Genomic DNA, 27,851 nt, shown 5'->3' with positions numbered 1-27,851 from the left:
CTTGAAGTACGTAGGCAGCACTACCCTCCCTGTACACATGAGAATCCTGCAGCATCTGGGTGCCATAAAAAATGGAGATAAGACATATCCTGTCGCAAGACACTTTGATAAAAAACATCAGAGAAATATTGCAGGATTGTCTTACTTTGTGGTAGATGCGGTCAAGCAAAATGTAAGAGGTGGGAATTATGAGAAAAAGTTGCGTAAACTGGAGTCAATGTACATAATTAAATTGAATAGTAAGTCCCCGGGAGGTCTCAACATGGAAGATCTTCACAGACATTTGTAACTATTAAGCAGTAAAAAAAAACCTCAGATGTTTGCAGTAGTTTTAAAATATTTTTATTTTTATTTTAGGGTCACATTTAGTCTATATGTTTAAAGTCCAGAGCAGAATGATAGACACGAAATGTATGTTGCTTAATGGAAATGCCCACTTGGGCTACACACGTAAAACTTAGCGGCAAAAAAAAAACCGCAGCGGAATGGTCTATTCGAGCACTTGCTCGATATTGATTTTATACGATGAATTGTAGCATGGATTTGAATTGCACAATGTCACTTTATAGAAATGTTGTTCAACCATAATACATTTTAATGCATAACATAGAAAGGGGACTTCAGCATACATGCAAAAAGGTCGCGCCATTTTGGAATGTGCAATTAAAACCAGTTTGTTTACCTACAATGCATATATCATTGACATTGTACATGGGCTTTGCACTACTGATTGAAAATAATGCCGTGTATCGGCTTGTCATCCCGATTGTTGGTATCCCATCAAACAATCTCAAATATTTACAATAAAAACATAACATGAGATACTGGTAATTCACAGTGTATCCACATATGTGGGTCTCGTTGTTTCGCCGTGGATCGGCAAGTAACCCCTAGCTACATATAAATAAATAAATATATATATATATATATATATATATATATATATATATATATATATATATATATATATATATATATATATATATATATATATATATATATATATATATATATATATATATATATATAATACATATATAATACATTTGAATTTTAACGTTCCGAGGGAAAAACTATGGGCCAAAATGCAAAGTTGGGGGGTGCCCAGAAAACGACTAGAAGCCGTAATCAACTTGTACTTGCACACGTGGGTCCAAATAAAAATAGGTGACGGGCGTACTCTAACAAAAAACATGTATACATCAAATGGATTAAAACAGGGGTGCGTTCTGGCTCCCTGCCTATTTAACATCTATACTGCAGACCTTGAGAAGTACCTCCAACTTACACAAACCGACCCCCAAAACTGGGCAAAACATCGATACCTAGTCTCCAATACGCGGATGACATAGTCCTCCTAGCCCAAACACCTGTAGGCCTACAGAGATCGATAACTCAATTAGGTGCCTACATTACTTCCACCCAACTTTCAATTAATCATCAAAAAACAAAGGTGCCATGCTTTTCAAAACACCGGAAAAATAGGAAAAAAGGTACATTTACTTGGAATTTAGATGCGAACCCAAAATCCCAGGTGGATTCGTATAAATACCTGGGGTTTCATCTTCATAATCTAAATTTTAAGCCACACCTGGAACAAGGCAAATGAAAGTGAAACCACTCCTCTTCGCCTTTAAAACTGTTCAGAAGAAGCTAACCGGCTGCTCAACAGGCCATCTCCTTAAAGTAATTGCTGCTAAATTCCTCCCCTCCATATCCTACGGGTCAGAAATTTTGAAAACAAAAGATGCCACAGTGCTAAATCTAGCACAGTCCAGTCTCTTTAAGAGACTGTTTTCAATTCCCCAACATATCTTTCAGGCTCAAATTCGATTGGAATATGGCCTCAAAAACCAGATACCAGCTAGACAAGGGGCAATGGCTAAATATTATTGGCGGATGAGGGAAGCCGATGATACCACCCTGGCCCGCTTCTGTTGGGAAGAGATTTAAAAACCAGCCAGGCTAAAGAATTCAATTGTTCCCATCTTAAAACAGTCACTTCTGGCCCTTCAACTAGAGGAAGCATGGCTCTCAATTCCCACATACTCTGGATTCAAAACAGCAGCGAATAACGCAATTAAACAGGTCTCTTTGCTAATGAACAAAACTACCTTTGCCATGAAAAGTCATGCATGGGGCGTGATACAATCATATCAGTTGCTGAAGCCCAAAGCATACCTATCTGAACACTTTTCACATCATAAAAAGCACTTTTTGACATTACTGCTGTTGGACTCTTTTCCCACAAAAGACTTAACTCCGAAGTGGATATGCAGCTGGCCGACCAAAGAATGCCGCCTCTGTGGACAAGGAGAACATTCACTGCTACACCTGCTATGTATTTGCCCCTCATTACTAGAAATGAGAAAAACATTACTCCGCGAGTTGCTGACAAAGGCACAATCAAGGACATGCAGAGGGGCAGTCATACTATGTCTCGGAGGCTTGTCAATTCAACTATCTTGCAGAGCCATAACCTTCTGGCAAATGGCGCCAAAGGAACTGGATAAAAAAGCAAATGAAATAACTGGAGCAGTGCAGAACTGAACGGCCTGCTCAATTTTTAATAAGCCTTGCCATCTTGCATTTTATTGTTTGTAAAAATGTTTAGAATAATATTTTATTTCACAATCAGATACTTTTAAAGCTATTGTTCGTCGCATCTTAAGCATGCGATTTCCTTACGTACGTACTTTGAGCACTATCAAACATTCCCCAAGTTGTATTTTCAATGTATTATAGTGGTTTGTATACCCTTATATGATTTTAATTAAATCAAATAAAAGTATTATGACTGACTGACTGACATTTGAATGTTGTTCATTTGACATCTTGGGACGCCTTTCTGCCCTGATCACAGACCATGACGCTGATCTTATGTTTCTAACAGAAACCTGGGCATCTGATACCTCTGGACCGGACTGGAATGACGCAGTTCCTGTAGGCTATCATGTAGAATTTGTTAACAGACAAGAAGCAGTGGGAGGTGGTATTGGGATTATTTATAAATCCCATTTAAAAGTTTTCTCATTACCCGAGCTTGGTCTAGAAGCAGAAGCCATGAGCTTTAAAATTAAAGAAAATAATTGCATTATATTTTCGGGCCTACTCGTGTATCGCCCCCCTGGTCTGAGAACACCTTTTATCAGAGCACTGCACACCTTTCTTGAATCTACATCTAACTCCGTCACATATACCGTTCTGGGTGATTTTAATTTTCACTTAGAAGCAAATAATGACTCTGACTCAACTACCTTAATTGACAATTTTTTAAGTTTTGACATGACTCAACTAGTCTCAAACCCCACTCATATCGCAGGACACACCCTTGACGGCATTTTCACTAGCAATAACCATATCAAAGCTGTCTCTACCAAAGCAGTCCCTTGGTCTGATCACTATGCTATCTTTTTTAATATGTCTCTGACTAAACGTACACATCATCGAAGAGGCCTTATGCTTCCCGAAAAGACACGTCCTTGGAACAAGCTTGAACCCGCCCTTCTGGCACAGTCACTTGCAAAAGATCCCCCTGCTCTCGAAACCGGCAACACCAACTTAGGAGCGGCCAAATTCCAAGATTGGATTCAGCAGACAGTTGACGAACTAGCCCCTGTAGAAATAAAAAAAGCCAGAAGACGCTATGCCACTGCACCTTGGTATTCCTTGGAGGTGAAACACATAAAACAAAAATGCCGACGACTTGAGCGGTCGTGGCGCTCGGATTATAGTGTTCAAAACAAACAAATTTACATTAAAGCCCTGCAGGAATACAAAACAGCAATAGTGCAGGCTAAATCGGCCTATTTTACAAATAAAATCCAGGCAGCCTCCAATACTTCAAAAGAACTATTTAAAACTGTCACGCATCTCACTAGGACCCCCCGCGACACTGTTTTTAGCCCTGACCAAAACTTCGTGACTAATATTGCTACCTTTTTCCAACATAAGGTTCAGACAGTTTATGACGACCTTAGCTCATCGGCATCAATCTCATCTAAAGAGAACAATGACACTGTCCCCCGGTCTGGTCCTAGTTATCCCTCCTTTCCCTTATTAGAGGAGTCACAGGTGGCAGACCTCATCACACAGATGAAGTCAGGGTCTCCATTAGATCCCTGTCCACCGCGTATATTACATATGGTTCCGCTGACAGTGGCAGCTGTTCTGACCCCCTTGATTAACAACATTATAATCTCAGGTGTCTTCCCTATCAGCTGGAAAAAAGCATGTATTCGACCAATCCTGAAAAAGGATTCATTGAACCCAGCCGAATCAAAGAATTATCGACCAATATCCTGCCTGCCGCTACCTGCCAAGATTCTCGAAAAAGCCATCAACCTAGAAATGATGCGCTATGTTGATCATAACAAACTTCTAGATCCTTCCCAACATGGATTCCGCCCTTCCCATTCAACAGAGTCGGCCCTGATTATGGCGACGGAAAATATTCGAAGAACTATGGATGAGGGCGGCAGAACTGCCCTGATTTTACTTGACCTCACAGCGGCTTTCGATACCGTGAACCATTCAATCCTGTTAAACAGACTAAAAACACTTGGCTTCACGGACGCGGCCCTAGCCCTTTTAACATCCTTTTTGGACTCTCGAATCCAACAAGTGCACTGGGAAGGTCTTACATCTGACGAATTCTCCCTTCCATGTGGGGTCCCTCAAGGATCGGCACTATCTCCCACTCTGTTTAATTTATATGTCACCCCCTTAGCTGCCTTAGTTCAATCCCATGGTCTGCAATTAGTATCCTACGCTGATGACACTCAAATAGTAGTCTCAGTGTCCCAGTCCATCCAAGCCACTGCGGAGCGCTTTAAGAACTGTCTTCTCAGTGTAAAAAACTGGATGAGCCTTAACTTTTTAAAACTAAATGCAGACAAGACCGAGATAATTGAGTTCGGTCAGAAACCATCGATCTGGAACAACCTCTGGTGGCCCCCAGAGGCGGGCTCCTGCCCAAGTCCAGCAGAAAAGGTCAGGAACCTTGGCTTTCTGGTTGATAAAGATCTATCTTGTAAGGCTCAGATTAACCAGGTACCGTCTACCTGCTTCCATACCATCAAGATCCTCAGGAAAGTTCTACCTTATATCCCCCCCACATTGCAAAAAACTGTTATGGGTGCCCTGGTAATGTCCCGAGTGGACTATTGCAACTCTCTCTACTTGGGCACAGGAGAAAAACAATTGAATAAGCTGCAGGCAATTCAAAATGCCGCAGCCAGGGTTCTGATGAATTTACCCTATCGTCACCCAACGTCTAAAGTCATTAGGAAACTTCACTGGCTACCAGTCAGGTGTAGAATTCAATTTAAAGCCCTCTGTCTGGCCCACAGATCTGTGCACGGTTCGGGATCTGACGATCTTGCCAAGCTACTTCCTCGGGTGTGTTACCGCTACAACGCATCTTTTACAACGTAATGCTGTTACAACGCAGCTATTACATCGCAAATACCATTACAATGCATGCCATTACAACGCATGGCATTACATAGCAGATGGTATTACAACGCATACCATTACATCGTAAGTATTGGTAAGTATTTTTTTTTATTTTATTTTATTTAATATGTTATTATTGATTTAATTATTATTAATTATAAAAAAATATTTATTTCGTTTTTAAATATTATAAATTAAATATATTAATTTAAGTATTTTTTTAAATAAGTATGAGTATAGGAGTATATGTTTTGGGGTACTGATGTATATGTTTTGGGGTGTTTGGGTATTTTTAGGTTTTAGGGCAGTGTTTGGGTTTTGGGGTACAGGGGTGTTTTTAGGTTTTAGGGCAGGGTTTGGGTTTTGGGGTACAGGGGTGTTTTTAGGTTTTAGGGTAGGGTTTGGGTTTTGGGGTTCAGGGGTGTTTTTAGGTTTTAGGGCAGTGTTTGGGTTTTGGGGTACAGGGGTGTTTTTAGGTTTTAGGGCAGGGTTTGGGTTTTGTGGTACAGGGGTGTTTTTAGGTTTTAGGGTAGGGTTTGGGTTTTGGGGTACAGGGGTGTTTTTAGGTTTTAGGGTAGTGTTTGGGTTTTGGGGTACAGGGGTGTTTTTAGGTTTTAGGGCAGGGTTTGGGTTTTGGGGTACAGGGGTGTTTTTAGGTTTTAGGGCAGGGTTTGGGTTTTGGGGTACAGGGGTGTTTTTAGGTTTTAGGGTAGGGTTTGGGTTTTGGGGTACAGGGGTGTTTTTAGGTTTTAGGGCAGGGTTTGGGTTTTGGGGTACAGGGGTGTTTTTAGGTTTTAGGGCAGGGTTTGGGTTTTGGGGTACAGGGGTGTTTTTAGGTTTTAGGGTAGGGTTTGGGTTTTGGGGTACAGGGGTGTTTTTAGGTTTTAGGGTAGGGTTTGTGTTTTGGGGTACAGGGGTGTTTTTAGGTTTTAGGGCAGGGTTTGGGTTTTGGGGTACAGGGGTGTTTTTAGGTTTTAGGGCAGTGTATGGGTTTTGGGGTACAGGGGTGTTTTTAGGTTTTAGGGCAGGGTTTGGGTTTTGGGGTACAGGGGTGTTTTTAGGTTTTAGGGCAGTGTATGGGTTTTGGGGTACAGGGGTATTACGACTTTATATAAATTAAATTAATTAAATTAATTTTATTTAATTTAATTAAATTAATAACAATATTTACAATTATTAATTTAATTGTATTAATAAACGATTACAATTAAATTATATTATTTAAAAATGTTTAATTAATTAAATTCTTTTAATTTTATTAAATATAATTATATTATGTATTATTTATAACTTAATTAAATTATAATTATATTTATTGTAATTAATTGCATTATATTATTTTCTTTTTATAAATGTTTTATATATCATTAATTATATTATTTTAAATATATTAAATTAATATATTATTAATTTAATTGTATTAATAAACGATTATAATTAAATTATATTATTTAAAAATGTTTAATTAATTAAATACTTTTAATTTTATTAATTATAATTATATTATGTATTATTTATAACTTAATTAAATTATAATTATATTTATTGTAATTAATTACATTATATTATTTTCTATTTATAAATTTTTTATATATCATTAATTATATTATTTTAAATTACTATAATTAAATTAATTACTGTTTTAAAAATGTTATATTATTTTTATTATTTTAAATTAATTTAATTAACTTTATTACATTTTTAAAAAAAAAGATATACTTACCAATACTTACGATGTAATGGTATGCGTTGTAATACCATCTGCTATGTAATGCCATGCGTTGTAATGGCATGCATTGTAATGGTATTTGCGATGTAAAAATCGCGTTGTAACGGAACGCGTTGTAAAACATCGCGTTGTACTGACACCAATCCCTTCCTCGATATGTGCCATCACGTGCGCTGAGATCAGCCGGTCTTGATCTTATCTGCCAACCCAAAATAAGAAGACAACGCTGGGGTGGCAGATCTTTCTCTTACCAGGCTTCCAGACTGTGGAACTCTCTACCCCCTGCACTGCGCTCACAAAAATCTAAACTTTGTTTCAGAAAAGCACTGAAAACCTGGCTTTTCTCCTCGTATTAAGACTGGCTCACACTGCTCTCTAGTCACTCAGCGCCAAGACGCCGCGGCATTCGAGCGCTTTACAAGTACTTCAGTCAGTCAGTCAGAGTGTTGCACAAATAAAACCCCATGCTTTATTCTGAAAACTGTCTTTTGATGTGCCTAATTTTATAAGAGTGAAATCCCTTTCCAGGGGTTTTTATTGCTTCTCCATGTTTGTGCCTCCAAGTAGGAGTGCAGTATCTTCTATTATTTGGGAGGGTGAAGCAATACACCCCTACAATGCGGACCCTTCTCTAAGTACCTAGAGGGTGTATGGGTGTAGAGCCAACAATCCCTGCAAGGGATGATCCAACCCCATTATCTGATCAGTTAGAATGAGGGACCCGTCTTCGTCTCGAGTTGGTCACCCCTCACGGATTGTCAGACAAGTGCGTGGTGGATTCACAGCATGCACGGACCTTCAGTGTCAGCAGAAGTGCCTCCTCTGAACATCTATCGGGATACCTATTAGTTATAATAAAAGCAGCCTTCGCCATGTGCACGCTATAGTAGTGATGTTATGTATATATAGCTAGCGCTGTTGCCCCATGGATAAAGATAGGACGACGTTTGCACCTATTACGTAGAGAGGCCTAGTACATGATGTTCAAGCCACCGTGATAATGTTGTGCGAAGCTGGATGTGTAAACATAGTAGTTTCAGAGAAACTAATCCTACATTGTCTTGCATGGAAATGTGTGCAAAGGTTCACCACTGAAATGTTAATTTCGAGGACAATGTAAGGAATAAGCTGCATTGCTACATGGGCCTAACTCGGGCATATAACACTATCACCGATTTTGTGTACCATCTTTTTAGCAGGCCTATCCATATCATTAAAAACAGCCTTTGCTCACCCTCCAAGAATTGGGATCCTTTTTATCAGCAGTCTTTGCTATGTGGACGATGTTCTATTATTGAGATATACAAGAATCGCCCCCCAACTCCTTCTGAACGCCTTATATGCATATTCGAAGAATCTCAAACTGAATCTTAAGTAAACTAAAATCTTGATTATGGGAATTAGATCAAGAAAAACAGTCCTCGTTTCTGAACGGTAACCAAATTAAGAGTAAATTGGAATACAAATACCAAGGAGTGCTTGGCAACTGAGGCTCCTTCTTTTCCCACAAGCAATATATAAAGAACAGAGCCCTCACTCTCCTCCGTGCATTTTGCTCCTTGTTGAACCAACTTAAGGGTCGGACCATGACACCTATTATATATATAAACATTCATTTGAGCAAAACTAATTCCAACTATTTCGTACGGTTCTTATGTTCTACTGGGAAGAGATGCAAAATATCTGAAAAATCTCATCTCCACCACACGTAGCATGATTTTCTAGCTACCGCGTCATACTTCCTAGCTCAAATATATCTCGAATTTGGTTTTGTGATCCAAACAATTGCCTATCAGGGGGCATTTTTGAGGATGTGCTTTGAATTCTGGCAAGCACAACCTGCCACTTTAGATCATCTGCTGTTGCAAGTAATCAAGACCGCAGGCAATAAAACTCCAGTTCGACAATTCTTGGGTAAAGTCTTGTTAGTTTTGCTATTAAGGAATCCCTGGAAAACACTGGTGGGCTTTGGGTCTTGAGACTCCTCACGAAGAACAGTTGAGCCCTTCTGGAGCACAATACTTTTTCTAAGCGGGCCAACACCTGTACTATCATCAACAGGTAATCCTTGCTTAGTGTGCAACCCTACTTGAACCTAAGTTACTATAGGGTTAAAGAAGAGACTCATGCTGTTTTGATATGGTGAGCTCCCATTATCCTATTTCTCCTCGAAATTACTTAAGTATTTTACCTAAATTGTGTATTTTTACTTCATGACACATTTTATATTGAATATACCATCATTTATATGCTTTTATGATTTGCTTGCCAAATCGAATAGAGTTTATGATTGAATGACTTAACAGTAACCTAGGAATGTGATGCAGGCTCTGTGATTACACTAGAGTCTATTCACCATATTGTATGCTCCTGTCAAGTATTGTTAAATAACAGAAGGAACTGATTAAAAAGGCTGTTTATTACACTGAGCATTCAGTCATAAAGAAATGCTGTGTTGGTATCAATGTAAGGAACCAATGCCATGCCCAGTGCCCACTTTGTGAAATTTCTGATCATCGCGGAAAAGAAATTGAAAAGGACAGGGATATATCCAGAGAGCTCTATAGCATCATCAGGCAACAAACCTCCAAGCCCGTGACCTCAATTCAGGCGTCCAATGAACTTAGTGATAACTTCGCCAAATTCTTTAACGACAAAATCACTATGGTCGAACACTCTTTGTACACCATTAACACTCAACCCTCTAAGAGCCCCACGCCCGGGACGGTCGTTGTCGCTCCTTGCCCCTTCTCCAATTCTTGGCTAAGGTTCCGCCCCCTTCAGGAACATGAGATGATCACGCTGACCTCCACCTCCAACCTCTTCCCAAGTCCTTGACCCCATTCCACCCCTACTAACCAAAAAGCTGAAGCACTCCCTAGCACCGCTTTAGTGCTTGATAATAAACAGTTACATTAGAAATGGAGGTGTTCCAGACTGCCTTAAAGTAGGTCAAGTCACACCCCTATTGAAAAAACCTGGCCTTGACATGACTGATTTGAATACCTTTATACCTGTATCTAACCTTCCCCTTCTGTCCAAAATCCTAGAAAAGTGCGTACTCCAAAAGCTAACCCAACACCTGGATAACATCAATCTCTTGGACTCCCACCAATGTGGCATCAGAAAAGGATGTAGCACAGAAACCATGATCATCAACATCATCGACGATATCCACCACTCACTAGACTCTGATCAATGCTGCCTTCTCATTCTTCTTGACCTATTGGCAGCATTCAACACAGTTGACCACAAACTCCTCATTAGGGTTCTCCAGGAAAGAGCCAGTCTTGGTGAGGCGGTCCTCCAATGGTTTTCCTCATTCCTACACAATCGCACTCCAAAAATAAAAATTAAAAACTTTGCCTCTGACTCTCACCTTCTCAACAAAGGAGTCCCTCAAGTCTCAGTGCTCTCCCCGCAACTCTTTAACATCTACATGGAACCTCTCAACAGACTACTCAGAGCAACCAACATCCGCTTCCATCTTTACGCAGACGATATTCCGATATATCTGGAAACCACCTCCCTCAGTGACATTCAAAGACTCTATGACGTACTGAGTGATGTCCAACACTGGCTGTCTACGAACCACCTTAAACTAAACCCTGACAAAACCGAGATACTTCTCATTTCGAACAAGGGGGAGAACCCTCAAATTGCTGAATGGCTAAAGTCCGTAGATGCGCTCAACTGGAATCTCACCCTAGCTGACTGTCAAATCACTAGGCATCACACTAGACCCGAAACTAAACATGACTAGACACATCAAGAATTCGGCCAACAGCGCTTTCCTTAACCTTACATTTCTGAATAAAATAAAACCCTCCATTCGGCCTGGTGATCTCAAACAGGGCACTCAAACACTGGTACTGTCAAGACTGGACTATGGGAACACAGTCCTCTCAGGAATTGCAAAGTCACACCTAGCTCCCATCAAAACAAATTTAAATGCAGCAGCCAGAATGGTCACCGGAATCAAGAAATTTGACCACGTCTCTCCTGCACTCAGTGAACTTAAGTGGCTCCCAGTTGAAATGAGGATCAGCTTCAGAACAGCATGCCTCACTCATAAAGCCCTACATACCTGCAAACCTGAGTACCTGGCGGTCAAACTCAAAGAAGCCTGTCAGGCCAGGAACCTCAGAAGCTCAAACTCCATCTTTCTCATCCCGCCAGCAACTAAAAAACTAAAAACTGTGGCTCGTTCCTTCGCCGAAAGTGCCCAAAATCTGGAACTCCATTCCCCCTCACATCAGAACCACTACCTCCTTTGTAAAATTCGAAAGCCAACTCCAAAAACCTGTTCCTTAATTGTGCCCTAGGGAGTCGTTAGGAGCACTCTGAGTGGGGTAACAGTCACCCCGCCCCCCTCCATCATCATGTCCGCGAGACTACGAAACAGATGTTCCCTTGACTATGAAGCTGACCCCTCAACAACGCCCTGCATTATTATTGTGTCGTTCTCTTGTCTAGTTTGTTGCCTCTGGAATGTATCCTCTGTAAATCGCTCCAATACTCTTGGGTCAGGCCAGCGCTATATAAAACTTCTAAAATAAATAAATATCAAGTATGAAATTACTTCTATCATTATACTCTAGATTTGTATTTTTTTTACTGTCTAATGAATTTCCTTGGTCTGGTGTGTAAGCCGGGTTTCATATGCAGAATTTTTAATTAAATAAGCCTTATTATTAAATGTGTTACCTATTTCTCCCTACAGACCTCAGCAGCGGGCCATAGTATGTGTAACTAGTTTAGTATCACTTTAAGAAGCTGGTTGGACAGTGCTAGGGGATTTAAAGGTTACAGAGAATTCAGAGCTCCTGTTATGGAAACTACAGTTGTTACCACTGGTATCTTGGGGCAGCTGCAATTTTGGACCCCAAACTGGATTCCCAGGTACTCCAATTTAGCCCCTAATTCTCTGGAAAGGAAATATATGGCTTACTCCAGGAGGTGGTGTTGGCTAGAAGCTCCACATGCAGTAAAACGTTGAACATCAAAAAGTATTTAGGGGAGTGGGAGTGAAGGAAGAGTATGGGTAACGCTTCCACACCGTTGCCACAGGACACCTTAGCCCCTTACAATAATCACATATGAAAAGGGAAAGGAAATGTATGGTGCAGTCTCTGTTGTCAGCCGAGAGTTGGGCAGCCTTGCACTAAGTCCTCCACCATTTGTGTTGCCCACAAAGAGATAGCTAAAATGGATTCCTTGGTCCACCTTATAATTCATGCGCACAGCTCCATGCTCATTCTGCACTGTGCCTTCTACATACATACACATTCTAACAATGTGCCACACAAAATATTATGAGAGTGGCAGAACCTTCTATATACAGGAGGTTACTAGGTATCCCAGCCTGAAGGAGACACAAAAGAAGGCCTGTCCCTTCAACTACAAATAAAACTTCCACCACCTTCAGTGGTGCCCCAAGCTCTGTGTGCAAGGGCAGAGTCACTCTCTTGAGTAGGAGGCACATTGGGTGTCTTCTCATTCTCAGAGCAGTGCCCTGGGGTCTCAGTCCATGTAACAGGAAGGTTACATGCTGGGTTTAAATGATTGTGAGGGTCTGAGATAAAAATCAGAAACAGCACTTCAGAAAGAGGGACACAACAAAGGGCTGTGTGAGCACATTGTCCCGAGGGATTCACAGGACATGAGGACTCAATTCTCACTTTGAATGGTTTCCAACGGGTGTAGTAGGGGCAGCAAAGTCACAGTGCCCCACAGCCTGTCCCAGCGCAGCCAAACCCCAGTGGAAAAAGCAGTAAGAGCTGGGGTTGCTCACCCAGAGCCCCGTGTATTAGAACCCATGGGGCAGAGTTTGAGGCAGAGGCTACCAATTTTAGACCTTCCCCAGGAATCCTCTCCATGCATATTGGTACTTGGCATTGTTCCTGTGCTCCCCCTGGGTGCTGTTGAGGAATTTGAGCAATTCAAGGACAAGGTCCTGCATTAGTTGGATCGTAACATGTCTCTTGGACTTAGGCTGGAGAAACATATTAATATGGTGCAAAGAGTATCCTGGGTGGGTAGGTCAACCAAATACCTGGCAGAAGACTGGTAATTGTCAACTTCAACAGACCCCATCTAGTAGAGAGAACTTCACACTTGGTGTTACAGAATAACTTGGGTGGGTCGGCTTCAACTATTATGGCCTTCTACTTAGGGTATTTCTACAGATCCTTTACCTGTGCTCCGATGAAAAATAGGGTAGGCATCTGGAGACTCCCAGTTTATCCTGGACGTCCCGAGCAGGATCGTCAGGTGGTAACCCAAGACATTCCCCTTTTTAACTCTTTTGACCACTGGAATCGTTGGACGCCTGCGGTTGACTCACGGATAAAGATGCTGTAGAGATAGCATCCTCACATGGAGAGATATAGGGTCTCCCTCTTTAGGGTCTGGTGACGGTAAAGCGTATAAATGTATTTCATGGAACATTGCTGGGCTAGCAAACAAGATAAACAACCCCAAATGGACTACTTTTATAAAAGGATTTAACGTCATCTGCCTTCAGGAGACGTGGCCTACTACCAACAGTTTCTTTCTCGAGGGCATCAAAACCTTTTTCATACCGACTATTCCTTCACTGGCAGGTAGACCTATGGGCGGTCGGTTAATTTACTTCTCCCTGGACATACAATGCCGCTTGAAATAATTACCAACTGATAATGTTTGCTAGCAGGCTATATCGTTCTCCCAGGGGCCGGTAAACTTGTTGTTGTTAAACTTTTATAATGCTAATCCCGTTCATCCAGCGGTTTGTAATATCAGCAGGATGGACACTTTTCTGAAGAATGTTGCCATTAAGGCTTCCCTGAAAGGCTATCTCATGATTGCAGGAGATTTTAATATTCATCTTTGCGGGGACCTAGATACAGGCGCTATAACCAGCATAGGACGCCCTCAGATGGTGGGCCTGCATGTTGAACACACCCTACAGGGAGATAGACTTAATGCCCTTGCCGATGAGTTTGATTTAATCATGTCAAGGACCAGGGATGCCCATGGCAGGAACCACTTACACCCGACATTCACTGGAAGGGGGAGCTCAACGCTGATTGATTTTAACCTTGTTTCCAGACCCGTCTTTCAATTTGTACTATATTTTTCTGTTGAAGACTGTATTTATAGCGACTGTAACCTGCTGTGCATCTCGTCCATCTGGCCTAAGTATCGGAATTCCCATAGGGTAGTTCCCAGACTAACACCAAGGGCAACGGATCCGGGCAGAAGGCTAAGGTGGGTTCCTATATCCCCGGATTCCTTCTATGAGTCCCTTTTGGCTAAGTGCAAGAGGGAAATTGACATCTGTACACCTAGATGTGAGGAGGCAGGGGCTGCACTGGAGGCATTCTCTGCCATTTCACGTAAAATTGGATACTTACTTGAGGCACCACCTACGTCCTCGAAGGGTCGAGCCGCAAGTTGGTTTGACCATGGCTGTTCCCGTGTGGCCAGGAACCTGAGGGGTGCATTAGACACCATCCCAAGGGACCCTGCTGTGGTAAAGATGTGCAAATGGATATATAAAGCTGAATTAGCAAGGCTTAAGGCCGAGCTAAAGGAGGATTCTTGGAACAAGCTCAGTGAGGCCTGTAGCCTGAAAAATAGTAACCAGTTCTAGAGTATTGTCAACTGTCCTTTTCTGACAGGTGAAAACTCTAAGGCCTTAGATGCACATACCACAAAGGAGGAATTGGGTTGGCCATTTCCAGGAAATGTTCAGCAGCTCAGCAGACGTATATCAAGCTGAAGTTGGAGGGAAGTCCTCCTTTACTATCACAGCTGAGTAAGTCAGCAAGGGTATAATAGGGTTGTCTATGAACAAAGCGCCTGGACCCAATGACATCCCTCTGGATTTTTATCTATCTAATCCACAGCTATGGGTGCCAATCCTTATCACAGTTATAAATGCTACAATTAGCGAGAACTTCCCTAGTACCTGGTCCCTTTCCACCATAGTCCCGTTTTAAAAAAAGGAAATAAGGACAGTACCCTTTGTTGCAGGCCCATATCCCTATTGGATTCATCTGTTAAGGTGTTGGCACGTGTCTTGTTGTACAGGCTGTCCACATGGGCGGATGATAACATCTTAACGGATATACAATATGGTTTATACCAAGTGGGGTCTACAATCGATCAATGTCTGAACCAGTATATGATCGTTAGTAAATATACTATTGCTTGACCTGATACATATATCTCGCCTTCATGGACTTGCCCTCCGCTTTTGATTGTGTAAATAGAAATAAACGATGAGAAGCTTATTGTGTTGGGGTGTGGACAACGAGATCGCCCTTTTTCTCCGTGAGCTCGATAGGGACACAAAAGCAGTGGTACAGTTCACGAAAGATGGTCAGGTTAGCCAGCATTTTCGAATCCAGAGAGGGGTGCGAAGGGCTGTATCCTGGCCCCTTTCTTATTTAACATATATATCAACAATCTGGAGAAGGTACTGGTCGATGATCAGGTGGACAACCTCCCCTCCCCCCCTCCAGGTGTATGGGGTGGTCTGTCAGTACTACTGTATGCCGACAACGTCGTCCTTATGGCTAGGACAGCAAGGGGTCTGCAAAACCTACTCCACTCCTTTGTGAATTTTATGGAGGACCGAGACTTGTTAGTCAACAACTCTAAATCATACGTGATGGAGGTGGGGCCAGGTGCAAGGAAGTCCTTCAAATTCAAGGTAGGGTCTACACTGTCCCTAAGACCTGTGCCTTCTCTTACTTGGGGGTCATGCTGGATGCTAAACTAAATTGGGGCCCCCTAAGAAGCAAAAAGAAAAGGGAATTCCAAAGGACCAATGCAGCAATTTTTAACTCTGCTTTGCGGTTGGATAGAAAACCAGTAGGTGCAATACTGGAGATTTATAGAGCTGGGGGCTAGATGTATCAAGCCATTTGCGATTCTCAAAGGCCGGGATTCGCAGAATTCTGGCGTTTGCGAATCGCAAACAGTCTTTTTGCATGTTTTGGCATGTAACAAAAATTCGCAAAATAAGGAATCGCAAAAATTTGCGATTCCTTATTTTGCTTAAGCATTTAAAGAATCGCAATTTTGCGATTCCTTAAATGGTATGAATTTAGCATTTTGGAATTGCAAACTTAGGTTAAGAAATCGCAAATTACCACCAACTTGTAGTTGGTGGTAATTTGCAAATTCTTTTAAAAATGCACAATTTGGCATTTGTGAAGGTGGCATGTGACGCACATACATGCCCATAGGGCATGTATGTGCTCCATATGCACAACCATGTACATTTCAGGGGGGCAGCAGGGTGTCCATGAGACACCCCTGCACCCTTGCAATTATTCTCAATTTGCGATTTGCAAATTGCGACTCGCAAATTGAGAATTATTTCACAAGTATTCCTATGGGCCTCCTGGCCCATAGGAATGAATGGGAAATTATTCCTTAATTGCGAATTCGCAAATTGCGAATTCGCAAATAAGGAAGATTAAGAAATCGCTAAAAAATAGCGATTTTCTACATACATCCCATTTTGCGATTTCTAAATAGCGGTTCCTTTAAAATCGCTATTTAGAAATCGCAAAAGGGTATGTTGATACATCTACCCCCAAGTGTCTAACTCGGGTAACTTACGGTAGCAAAATGTGGAATCTACCTTGGGTGATGAGTTACAAAGATTGAAAATGGGTTCCTGAGACAACTCCTGTGTGTACCACAGGGAACCCCTACCTTCTCTGTACAAGAATAATTGGGCATGCCCTAAATGTCAGACCTATAGTCGTTTCGCCCATTATCTTACTGGCTCAAAGTGTGGGGGAACAAGAGGACTGCCTTACATAAAGACATCATAAGGGATTGTATGGCCCTTAATTATGCCTACCATATCCCCTGATTAAAATATATCGAAAAAGGGTTTAGGACTCTTGGAAGGGCAGGCCTCTTTAGAGACTCCGGGGAGTAAAAAGGGAGGAGTATGAGTTAATGAAACCCAGTGTACGGAAATACATTATTTTGAAAACTGTACAATCAACGGAACCGTATCTCCTAGGTCTTTCTAACACATATGACCACTTTTTATTGACAAGTTTCCGTTTTGACTTAATTTATCTCCTCCTTGCCCACCAAGACGGAGCACCAAAGATCAGACTTTGCCTTCATGTGACTGGTACAACAAGTCCCTGCAGGACATGATACATTTTTTATGTTTTGCAGTTATTATGAGGTACCGAGGAAGACCTACATAATCGCAATTTTAAAAACATTACATTTTAATCAAGTACGTGCCGCTTTTACTTTTCTAGCTTTGCTCTCAGGGCCTACGTTATGGTATGTCCTTTGTTTAGGTCGAGCAGACCTATATTCAATGCGTAAGCATTGATTGTGTCTGCTTTATACCTATTGTTACCTGTATTTAGGAATGCAGACACGAGTCAGACGCGCGCTTTTGCAGTCTCCGTTTTGACCGCGGGAGCGCGCGTCTGAGCCGCGCTTGCGCAGACGAACTCCCAGCCCCTGCTTTCGCTTCGCTCGCATGCATTAACGGTGCACACACACAGACACAGCCAGCCCCCACCCCTCTGCATGCACCCACACACACACACAGGCGCGCGTATGCACACGCAGGCACACACATACAGGCACACAGCCCCCCCCCCCCCCCCTAAACCTCACCGGAGTCGCACTCTGGCTCGCACCATCTGCCAAGGGAGTCCCGCAGAGCACTCGAGCTCCTCTGCCACTCTACCAAGAAGCGGAGCTCTCCCCATAGGCATGGGGGCCCGCAGTTTCTCCGCTGGTCTTCACCCGGGCCCCCTCTTGGGACCCGGGACTTCATGCAGCACTTCTCTTCTCCGGGCTCACGCTCGTCAAAACGAAACTGAAGAGTGGCGCGCATGCGCAGGCAGCCCCCGCCCTCCCACTCCTCACAGGCCGGTGTTCTAACTATATTTCTACCCCCTGTCGTTTTGTACACCCCCCACATCAGAGGGGTGTCGATTCATGCAGGTTCTGCTTGTGTATTCGTACTTCCCCGTCTGGCTGCACACCCTATGAGTGTCACTCACTGTGCGCATGCGTGCTTCGGTTTATTGATTTTATTTATGCGTTTTTCTCTCGTGACATTATTCCCATTTGTGCGGGGAAAAAATAACCCAATCTGGCAACACTGGTTGCGGCGGAATTTATAATTTATTTGGGGTCAGTGACACTACTGTCACTGAGTGTCACCAAATAAATGATAAATGCCGCCGCAACAGACCTAGAGTGCAGCGCGTCCGCCCCCCCTAGCTACGCTGCTGAGAGGATTGTTGTGGTAGCAGCGGGTGTGGTGAGGCAGTGCTCCTTGTAATGTCTTCATGTTTTATGGGGCCACAGAGGGTAACACAGTCACGTTTTGGGAATAACAGGCAGAAGTCACCTGCACCAGGTGTTCACTACAATCCAATGAGTCTCAGTAACTGAGTGTTTACAAGACTGATGCAACAAGATGAGGCATTAAGTATGTTCACACAGAGAGCACGTGTGCAGAGATGTCAGGTGGTGAATGCAGCTGAGAGCCACAGTCCTGCATCCTGAGATCCCCGAGACCCCCTCTATCACTCCTGCAGACCTGGTGTGCAGGGCTCACTTAACCAATACTTCACAATAGGAAAAGAACTGAAGCATGAGGAGAAGATTACACGCCAGCATGTTACAAAAGCAAACGTTACATTACATGAGACAAAAGTGACTATTGTGAGCAAACAAAATACATGAGGAGCAAACGGTGCACAGGAGGAGAAAGTGACTTGTGCAGCGAACACAGTGCAAGCAAAGGCATAATACTGCACCGGAAACCGACGGCTCGACCGCTGTTGTCCACACATACTGAAGTGCTCGGTCAGTGACACAGGGTGGCATCTGCTCATGTATCTAAACATAGCTCACTCAATCCTGACCCTCACTCAATCCTGACCCCCACTCAGTCCTGACTCTCACCCCTTACCTGGCACTCACTCACTCCTGACCTGGCACTCACTCAATCCTGACTCTCACTCCTGACCCTCACTCAAGCCTGACCCTCACTCAATCCTGACTCTCACTCCTGACCTGGCCCTCACTCACTCCTGACCCTCACTCAATCCTGACTCTCACTCCTGACCTGGCCCTCCCTCACTCCTGACCTGGCCCTCACTCACTCCTGACCTGGCCCTCACTCACTCCTGACCTGGCCCTCACTCACTCCTGACCTGGCCCTCACTCACTCCTGACCTGGCCCTCACTCACTCCTGACCTGGCCCTCACTCACTCCTGACCTGGCCCTCACTCATTTCTGACCCTCACTCAATCCTGACTCTCACTCAATACTGACTCTCACTCCTGACCTGGCCCTCACTCACTCCTGACCCTCACTCAATCCTGACTCTCACTCTTGACCTTGCCCTCACTCACTCCTGACCTGACCTGGCCCTCACTCACTCCTGACCCTCACTCAATCCTGACCCTCACTCCTGACCTGGCCCTCACTCAATCCTGACCCTCACTCAATCCTGACTCTCGCTCCTGACCTGGCCCTCACTCACTCCTGACCCTCACTCAATCCTGACATTCACTCCTGACCTGGCCCTCACTCACTCCTGACCTGGCCCTCACTCCCTCCTGACCTGGCCCTCACTCAGTGCTGACCTGGCCCTCACTCACTCCTGACAAGTTTAAAGTATTGCCATTATAAATTACCAAAACTTTTATTTAAGTATTAATTATTAAAAAAATGAAAAGCCATTGTTATTTGTAATATCAATACATCTAAGTCACGTAAATACATCACATATCGCATTACAAATGCTATAGGTGTCACATTTGCAAAAGTTGAAACTATTGGCATTGTAAATAACAAAGCTATTCATTTAGCTATTTTCAAAACCAACACATAAATAAAAACATTGTCATTTACAATACCAAAAGCTCAAAATTGCCTAATGCGAGACCTATTGCATTGCAAATGCTTGTTTTTAAAGGCCGCCAAAAGGCTAAAATCTAGCTGTGACTACCACCCTGCGTTTATTAGGCCTTCTGATTTTTCTCACTTATTTATCTTTAAAAAAATGTGTCTGATAATTGTATAGGTTTCTTGACGACTGCTGATATTAATTGGTTGGGAGTTTTTTGTATTGTCGTATTTGTGACTTCTGTGGTGTTTATGAGAAAAGCCGAATAAAGTTTATTAATATATGGTTGATGTAATGCATTTTTAAAGTACTTTGCTGGAAATTGTGAATACAGAATTATGTTTGCGAATGCTGAAATAATTCTGTTCATTAAGTAAAATATTGCTGTAGGATGTCTGATTGAAGTTCAGCTACCCACAGCAAAACACCCAGGCCCGCATTCCCTGATGTGGGGTAATATTATATTAGGTGCAAACAGGGTTTTGAAAAATGTATTACAAATACCGTTCAAATTTACCACTCACTTGGAACATTTTCCCTGCTTCTAATATACCTGGTAAAAGGCCTGGTGAAATTTGAGACAGAAAATAAGATTTCAATTTTGTAGCTCAGAATTGGGGGAAACGTGTGCTGCATTATTTCCCATTTTGCCCCATGGAATTTGTAATGATGAGGTAATACCGCACCAGGAAAAAAGTTTCTCACAATGTCGGTCTTTCATCAAGTTGTAGTACCTTCCCATATTTCACCACAAAGAGGAATGTATGTGAGCATCAGTAGCTGCAATTCCTCCGAACTCCAGCTGTGTGTTCTAACCAACAGCAGCCAACTATACACCAGTAGGCCACCACAAACATATTACCCACCACATTCAGCATCATCATTCTTTAGTTGAGCATAACATAGGGTCACCATACGCTATAATGCATCACGCTTCTTATAGTAGTACAGGGCTCAGCACTGTTGAAAAATCCTCCACGATTAACTTCTGTTTTCTTTGTTTTCCCACAGTGGTATTTTTGGTGAGCGCCTTCCTTTGCGATACTACCTGTCCTGCGGAATGGTGCTAAGTGGACTTTTCACTTCTCTCTTTGGCTTGGGCTACTTCTGGAACATTCACTCCTTATGGTATTATGTCATTATTCAGGTGAGATGGCTCATGTTCTGTCGAGCATCTGCTGCAGTTTTTTCAATGTAGATTTTTCTTCTGTTATACCGACCATTTATTGGCTGCTTTAAACAGAAGTGTTCCACCTAAAATAAAGTTACATTTTGGATTGTCCTCTACCAAAATGTCTCTGTGTACGGCACTGCCTGAGTGAGGTTCGTTAATATATCCCCGGAAAACCTAACTACAAACACAAACATTGGAGAATGCATGTGCACACGTTAACAAAAGAAAAGAGACTGGAGAAGACCGAGACCAAAAAAGAAACTAATAGAAATGGAAGAAAAAGAGGGGCTGAGCCATATCTAAAAAAACGAATGAGAGAGATCATCATGGAGGTTGGGAGAGGGGATGCATTGAAACATATACATGAAGGGATGACCCTACCATTGGATGGAGAGAGAGAAGGAAAGAGATCAAGAAAGAGATCCACAACAAAGAGAACGATAGTGAGATTGAGCAAAAAATAAGGAGGAAAAAAGCGATAGGAGAGAGAAGCAGTGGGTGAGAACGATTGTACACACAACCACTTTTGAGAGCGTGCAGAGATGAGGATGCAGACTGCAAATGCAGAAGAGAGCTGAGGATACTACGCTAGTAGGGAAAAACCGACCGAGCGCTGGAATGTATAAATTTTGATCATTGCACCAGAACGAGATTGGGTAGAAACATCCGTTACAGAAGCGGTTGAAAGAGTGATCACGGCAGCTGAAGAAGTGAAGGAAAGGGTTCTTGGATATAAGTAGCTGCTGTTTCAGTTTGAAAGAAACTGGCTTGCACTCTTCTTATAATGGAATTAATGACAAATAATATAGGCCTCAACAAAACAGAATTGCCTCTTGCAAGTGTCTATATTCCTCAGTGTACTGAAGGAAGTGACCCCGATTAGGGCCACCCGGGTCACTAGCGACCACCTCCCAGCCTTCCAAACAAACGAAGAAACAGTCAGGCAGTAGAGAATACAAGCCAAGTATATGTATTCAGGGACACTCAAGCAGAGTTCAGTCTGACCAACCTCCTGGGATTGCTGCAGAGGGACTGACTTCAGCAAGCATGGTGATACCTTAAGTATAGTTTAGAACCAATGATGACACACCCAAACTGGACATTTCCAGCTCATACCAGCTACACAAAGAAGGTACAGAAGGATAAGTTTGGATCCTGAGACCGAGCACACATTATCTCTGTGTCAAGGTCGTTCTGCCTCCGCCTATCGCTGGACCAGTGGGAAAGGTATGCATAACAAGACAGGGTATTCATTAGTACAGCGAGGACCAACCTTGAAGAAAACAAAATTCACTGTGGCTGTTTCTAGCAGAGATGGAGAAAAGTTAGTTTTGATTATGGGTCAAAATGGCGGCTGAACATAAAATGGTGCTGTAAATGCTAACTTATCAAAGCAACATGTAGCAACACAACAACGGCATTTTATTTTATTCCAACAGTACTCATGAGGTCGACATCTGAAGGATATAATTCCTAGTTTCTTAGGCATAGGACCAAACTTGTGACTTTGTGAAACCTTCATAGCCTTGAATCTGTACACATTCAGCGACACGACCCTGAGTGCCCAACTGGCTTTGGCTGTCCCTGGGTCTAAGGCAAGGTGGAATTAGTTAACTGAACCTTAAAGACCTGGGTGTTATTGCCCGCTGTCTCCACCTTCTCGATGTCCAATAAGATGGGGGTCTCAGTCCTTTTGCCTCTATGCTCTTGATGTGGTTTGGCTCATCCAAAGAGATGGAGTGTCTGCAAAGGTTGGAGACTTAAAAAGTCCTTCTGGCCTATTCGAGTGCCCATTGGCCGGCCTGAAGTGACCTGCGCTGCCACATCATGCACTGATGATGGGATGGCGGAGTGGGAAGGGGTGGGTGTTTTAGTCAGTTGTCACTTGGTGATCCTGTAGTGAACAATACATTTCTGTTGCTCATACTAAAGAATGTCCGCCGTCATTACACAATTCTTTTCTATGGCGAGGATGAACAATTCAAGCTGAAGTTACAAAATCAATGTAAGGCACCAAAGCTGTGCTACAAATCTTTAGATGAGCAGCACAGGAGGTGACAATCACATGCCGCTGTCTCTTTCTTTGCTTTTGTAATCAATCAGGAAGTGGAGGTGCATGTATACATTCAATCAATATCCTAGCAATTTCTATGACGTAATGTAAGAGTGTACCCATTGGAGAACGATTATGATCGAGCCATATATTGCCACGTCCTTATTGAATGATTAATATTAAGGCTTGCATGAGTTTTTAAGGCGATGCGATGTTTTGAGGACAGACAAGCCACAACAAAGGTTTATGGGCCAACAGGAGAAATGTGCAATAGTTATTGTTGATAAACAAGTGAGAAAGCAAGGGAGGCGAGTAGTCGGACTGAGTTTATGGGCAGAGGAAGAGAAATTAGGGAATGTAGCTATGAGTCCCAGTTGTAGTTTTGGCAGCCTGCATTGTTCTCCTTTAAAAAAGAAAACAATTGCATACATACTATAGGTCCTGAAGGCCAAGAATATTTAATTAAATAGAAAAAAATCAGACAAAAAAACTGATGTGTAAAGAACAAAAAGAAAGCAGGAACAGTATTGGTTGATAGGGTTAGTCTCAAGTTACTTTCCATTCACCAATGTGTTCAATACAGTTCCTGTATTCTTCAAAAGAATAATTAGCGAAAGATACTTTTGGGCACATTTCTTGGATAAATTGGATGTCGAGGCATGTTGCTATTCTGTTGGATTTCTTTTCTAATTGGCATGAGATTTGGTGGTGAAGAATACTTTTTCACTGCAATCCTGGAGTCCCAAATTCCTGATGACCCCAAGTACATCCTGTTAGCAAGGCACAAGTGGGGGCGGGGGAGGTCCATGCAGGTGGACGGCGTCCACCCACTATTTTCACAAGGTGGACGCCGTCCACCCTGCCAAGAATTGGGGCTGTACTGAAAAATATGCTGAATTCGTCCAGGTGTCATTTTCAAACACCGGACACATTCAGCAGCGCCTGCATGTTGTTGTCTGCTTTCGATCGCAACAACGTGCAGGCGAGGAGGGAGCCTTCTTAATTAAGACTCCTGCTGGGCCGATTACAAAGGGCGAATTTGAGGGGTGATCAGACCTCCTTTTGTCCAAGTTTCTTGGCTGGGAGCGGTCAGGAGCTTCACATGTGATGCAAATTAAGCTGAGGGGAAAGAAAGGCTCACACCTTGTTAGCACTTAACACATACTCAAGAGTGGCAGCTTTTCTCTTTGTTCAGTCCAAGTTTAGGAGATATACATGCACTGTAAGAACATCAGATGTGTTGGTCGTTCCCTGTATTTACACAAAATAAATGTTATTTATATAGTGGGTACTACCCCTGAGGAGGCATTGAAATAATTTAAGTTCCACTATTTTTTCTTGTAAAGCACTATGGGTAGATGAAATTTACGCTGACAAAAGGCAAGATTGTTTTATGTGTAGATTTCAAAAGTGTGAATCTTCTGCCAAAATCAGGAGGGTTTCCCTGTGTACTCAAAATGTGCTCCAATGTACTCATGATAGACCTGCTAAACATATATGTGAGGCCTCAGGATCTGATGTCACTTTATATGATGCCACTTCCTGTGATGTCACTTGCTGTGATGTCACACACTGTAATATCACGCTCCGCAATGTCACACACCATGATCTCACGTGCTGTGATGCCATTGTATTAACTAGGTTAGTCCCCCCACTTCTTTTTTTAGGACTTGTGCCCTGCCTGTTGGGCATACCTAGCAATGTGACCTACCACGCATGAAACTACCATTGTGCAAGTTGGGATTGGTGGGATTTGGCCAGAAAATGGGGGTCTCCAGTGACGCCGGATGTCACAGAATAGAAGAGAGGGATGGATTTATTTATTGCTGCGGGAAGAGTGGCATAGAAGTGTCGGGGCTGCCTGCGTAAATTCTGAAAGATATGGGGGTGGTAGATAGATTACTATGGGGAAGGGAATTCGAGTTGCTCCTGGTCACAACAAGTTCGTTGGTTCCTGTTGCGGCCCTGGAGTCTGTTGCCTTCGATCCCATTGTGAGAAACTGTTGGATGCATTTTTGTTCTTATGGTGCCTGCTCCACTTCTCAAGTCCTTCGTTGTTAAGCAACTGGGCCACTTGGCCCTTGAGGCCTTTTGGGCCACTGCATTCTCCAGACCACCTTTGGAGAATGAAGATGCACTCGAGGTGTTGGAATGACTTCTGAGGATCCCCGCAGTGCTATTCTAAATTTCCCTTGGGCCAACCTCTATCCCGTCCTTAATCCCTGCTTCTAGGCGGAGCACGATAAGATCCGGTGTGACTCTTGCTGGGCGTTCCTACCAAGGAAACCCTGCTACACTGACAAGACAGATGGATGGCCCACAGCAGAATGTCCAAATCTTCTTTGGAAATACCAGACATCTTTGGCGACAGTGATCCACTCAATGCGAAAAAGAGAAATCCGGTCAGTCACCTGACCTTCTGGCATGCCAACCCAGATCCAAAATATTTGACTCTGACGTCTCGGAGTCCGAGTAATAATAACTTCTGGAAGAAGAGACAACCGAGGATGCTCCATCCTCCTCGGTCAACCCGAGTCCTCATTTGAAACCATGCCCTTTGTGAGTACTTTTTGTTGTGTGTCGATTTAGATACCGTATATAGGTTTCCCGATGTATGCCCTTATATAGGCACAATTCGCATTGCCCGTATTTAGGCATAGAAATCCAACACTTAGACATTATCCATGCTAACCAAATACAGGCATGGCCACCTACATCCATCCATCCACCTCACGAGTTCTTGGAAAACCAGACTCTTAAGCCTTTAGGACTTCCCCTTGCTTTGATTATTGATTCTCCAAGAACTCATTTATTATGCATTAACATCTATTCTCCAGGGATTCATTCATGACGTTCCTCTGCCCGACTTTTACCGCAATACTGACATTCGTAAACACCTTCGAGGTATAAATAAACCTTCACTTGCCATGGCAAACTACGGCTCGGCTACACAGCTCGACATGGCTCGCCATGGCAAGTACGGAAGGAATTAGAGTCCTCGCCTGAAGCACTGACCAGACGCTGTCATCCTCCTCGCAGAGAATCCAGTTCCAGTGTTTCAGACTCCCCTTGCGGTGGGTTAAAGATCGCGACCCGGAAAGAGATTCCAACCTCTCTCATTCTAAGGTATGGAGCATACGAGAACCTTGATGGACTTTTGGCAAATCTTGGCAACACCAATCTAAACTTCAGCCCAACTAGACTACAGAAAAACAGCACCTACTTCTTACCTCGTACGACACTTCAGTTAGGTACACTGGGGTAGAACTAGCTAGAAGCACCAGAGGAGTATTCACATTTTAGCCTGTGTTATTTATGTATGTATTTTTATAAATATTCTGAGACTGTTCCAATTCTAAGGGATACAAAGTTGTCATGTTTATGCAGTTGTCAGAAACTAATCCCTTCTTGTTTATTCGCGAAGTTTCTAGTAACCTCTGAGTTAGCAAGCACACACAACTAATTAAGTTTAATGTACTCGATAGAGGCATACTGACCTCGTTAATATGCCACAACTATAGTGTAGATTATTCCAATGTGCACCACCTATTAGGGATATATGAACTACACTGCATCTTGACAATCAGGCCTCTTTCAGAGCCCAGAAACAGCTATCCATTCTAGCTGAGCACCGCACCCTCCATGGGCCGACTGACTAGCCCTGTACCAGAGTCGCCAGCACCTTCAGGTGCGCCACTGCCTTTGGGCCTGATTGACACTGAAGCAAGGCCTCGGAGGTGAGGAAAGATCTTTCTAAGAACCTTGACCCCCAGCAAGACTCAAAAATTCACATCTTCTCTGAAATCTCAAAGCTGGCTCCTCCATCGAGGCCAAAAGCGCCATTGGCGCCGAAGCACCTGGCGTCCTAACTGAATTTGCCTTTGCCTCTGAAGCCGTCTATTTCTGAAACTGAGGAAAGGCTACTTCTCGAAAGGAGCTTGATGAGAGGAAAAGGTGGATTATCATCCATCTGCGCATAGGCAAGATGTCTGCCTCAGAAAAGACCCTGCTAGAAACCAGCAGACTTGCCTTCAAAGACGTCATGCCACTAGACACTGTGCCTCTTCTTCCTTCCAAGAGGGCTAAGAACAAAGCTTCTGCTACTCCTTCACCTTCTCCCCTCCTCCCCTTACCACCATCAACTCCTCCACTTTCCCCTCCACTACCAACACCTCCCTCACCTCCTCTAACCTTCCCTCAGGGATCACTGGGATTATACTACAATGCGGCCAGTCATAGCCCCTACTTCCCAGCTGTAGACTTTGCTCCGGTCTACACTGATCCCTCAGATGATCCTTGGGAGGATTATGACGTGGATCCTCAGGCAGACTCCGATTTTGAATATGCCCAGTCCAGACCTCCCTGCCACATGACTCCAAGATGTACCACATGCTGATACAACACACGGCCTCCTAGCATATGGTGGAGATGTAAGTCACCCCTGGATTTTTAGGTTAGACACTGAATTGTTCCTTACAATACCTCCCTATGCTCATGGGGATGATAAAATTAGCCCCTAAGATCTTT

General features: G+C 43.2%; 1 protein-coding gene across 4 annotated transcripts in view; it reads left to right on the top strand.

Annotated features, from left to right (window-relative positions):
- The window catches only part of SLC37A2 (solute carrier family 37 member 2), a 926,772-nt gene that overhangs the window by 280,504 nt on the left and 618,417 nt on the right, over positions 1-27,851 (top strand). For all 4 annotated transcript variants that reach the window (XM_086957324.1, XM_086957323.1, XM_086957320.1 and 1 more), the window contains one exon: positions 21,109-21,244. In XM_086957324.1, coding sequence (XP_086813450.1) covers positions 21,109-21,244 — 136 coding nt within the window. The remainder of the gene's footprint in view (positions 1-21,108; positions 21,245-27,851) is intronic.

Source organism: Lissotriton vulgaris, chromosome 2_1 (assembly GCF_964263255.1).
Source record: "Lissotriton vulgaris chromosome 2_1, aLisVul1.2, whole genome shotgun sequence".
Classification (NCBI taxonomy): domain Eukaryota; kingdom Metazoa; phylum Chordata; class Amphibia; order Caudata; family Salamandridae; genus Lissotriton; species Lissotriton vulgaris.
The sequence above is the reverse complement of the archived record's forward strand: the minus strand, read 5'-3'. Positions and strand labels throughout refer to the sequence as shown.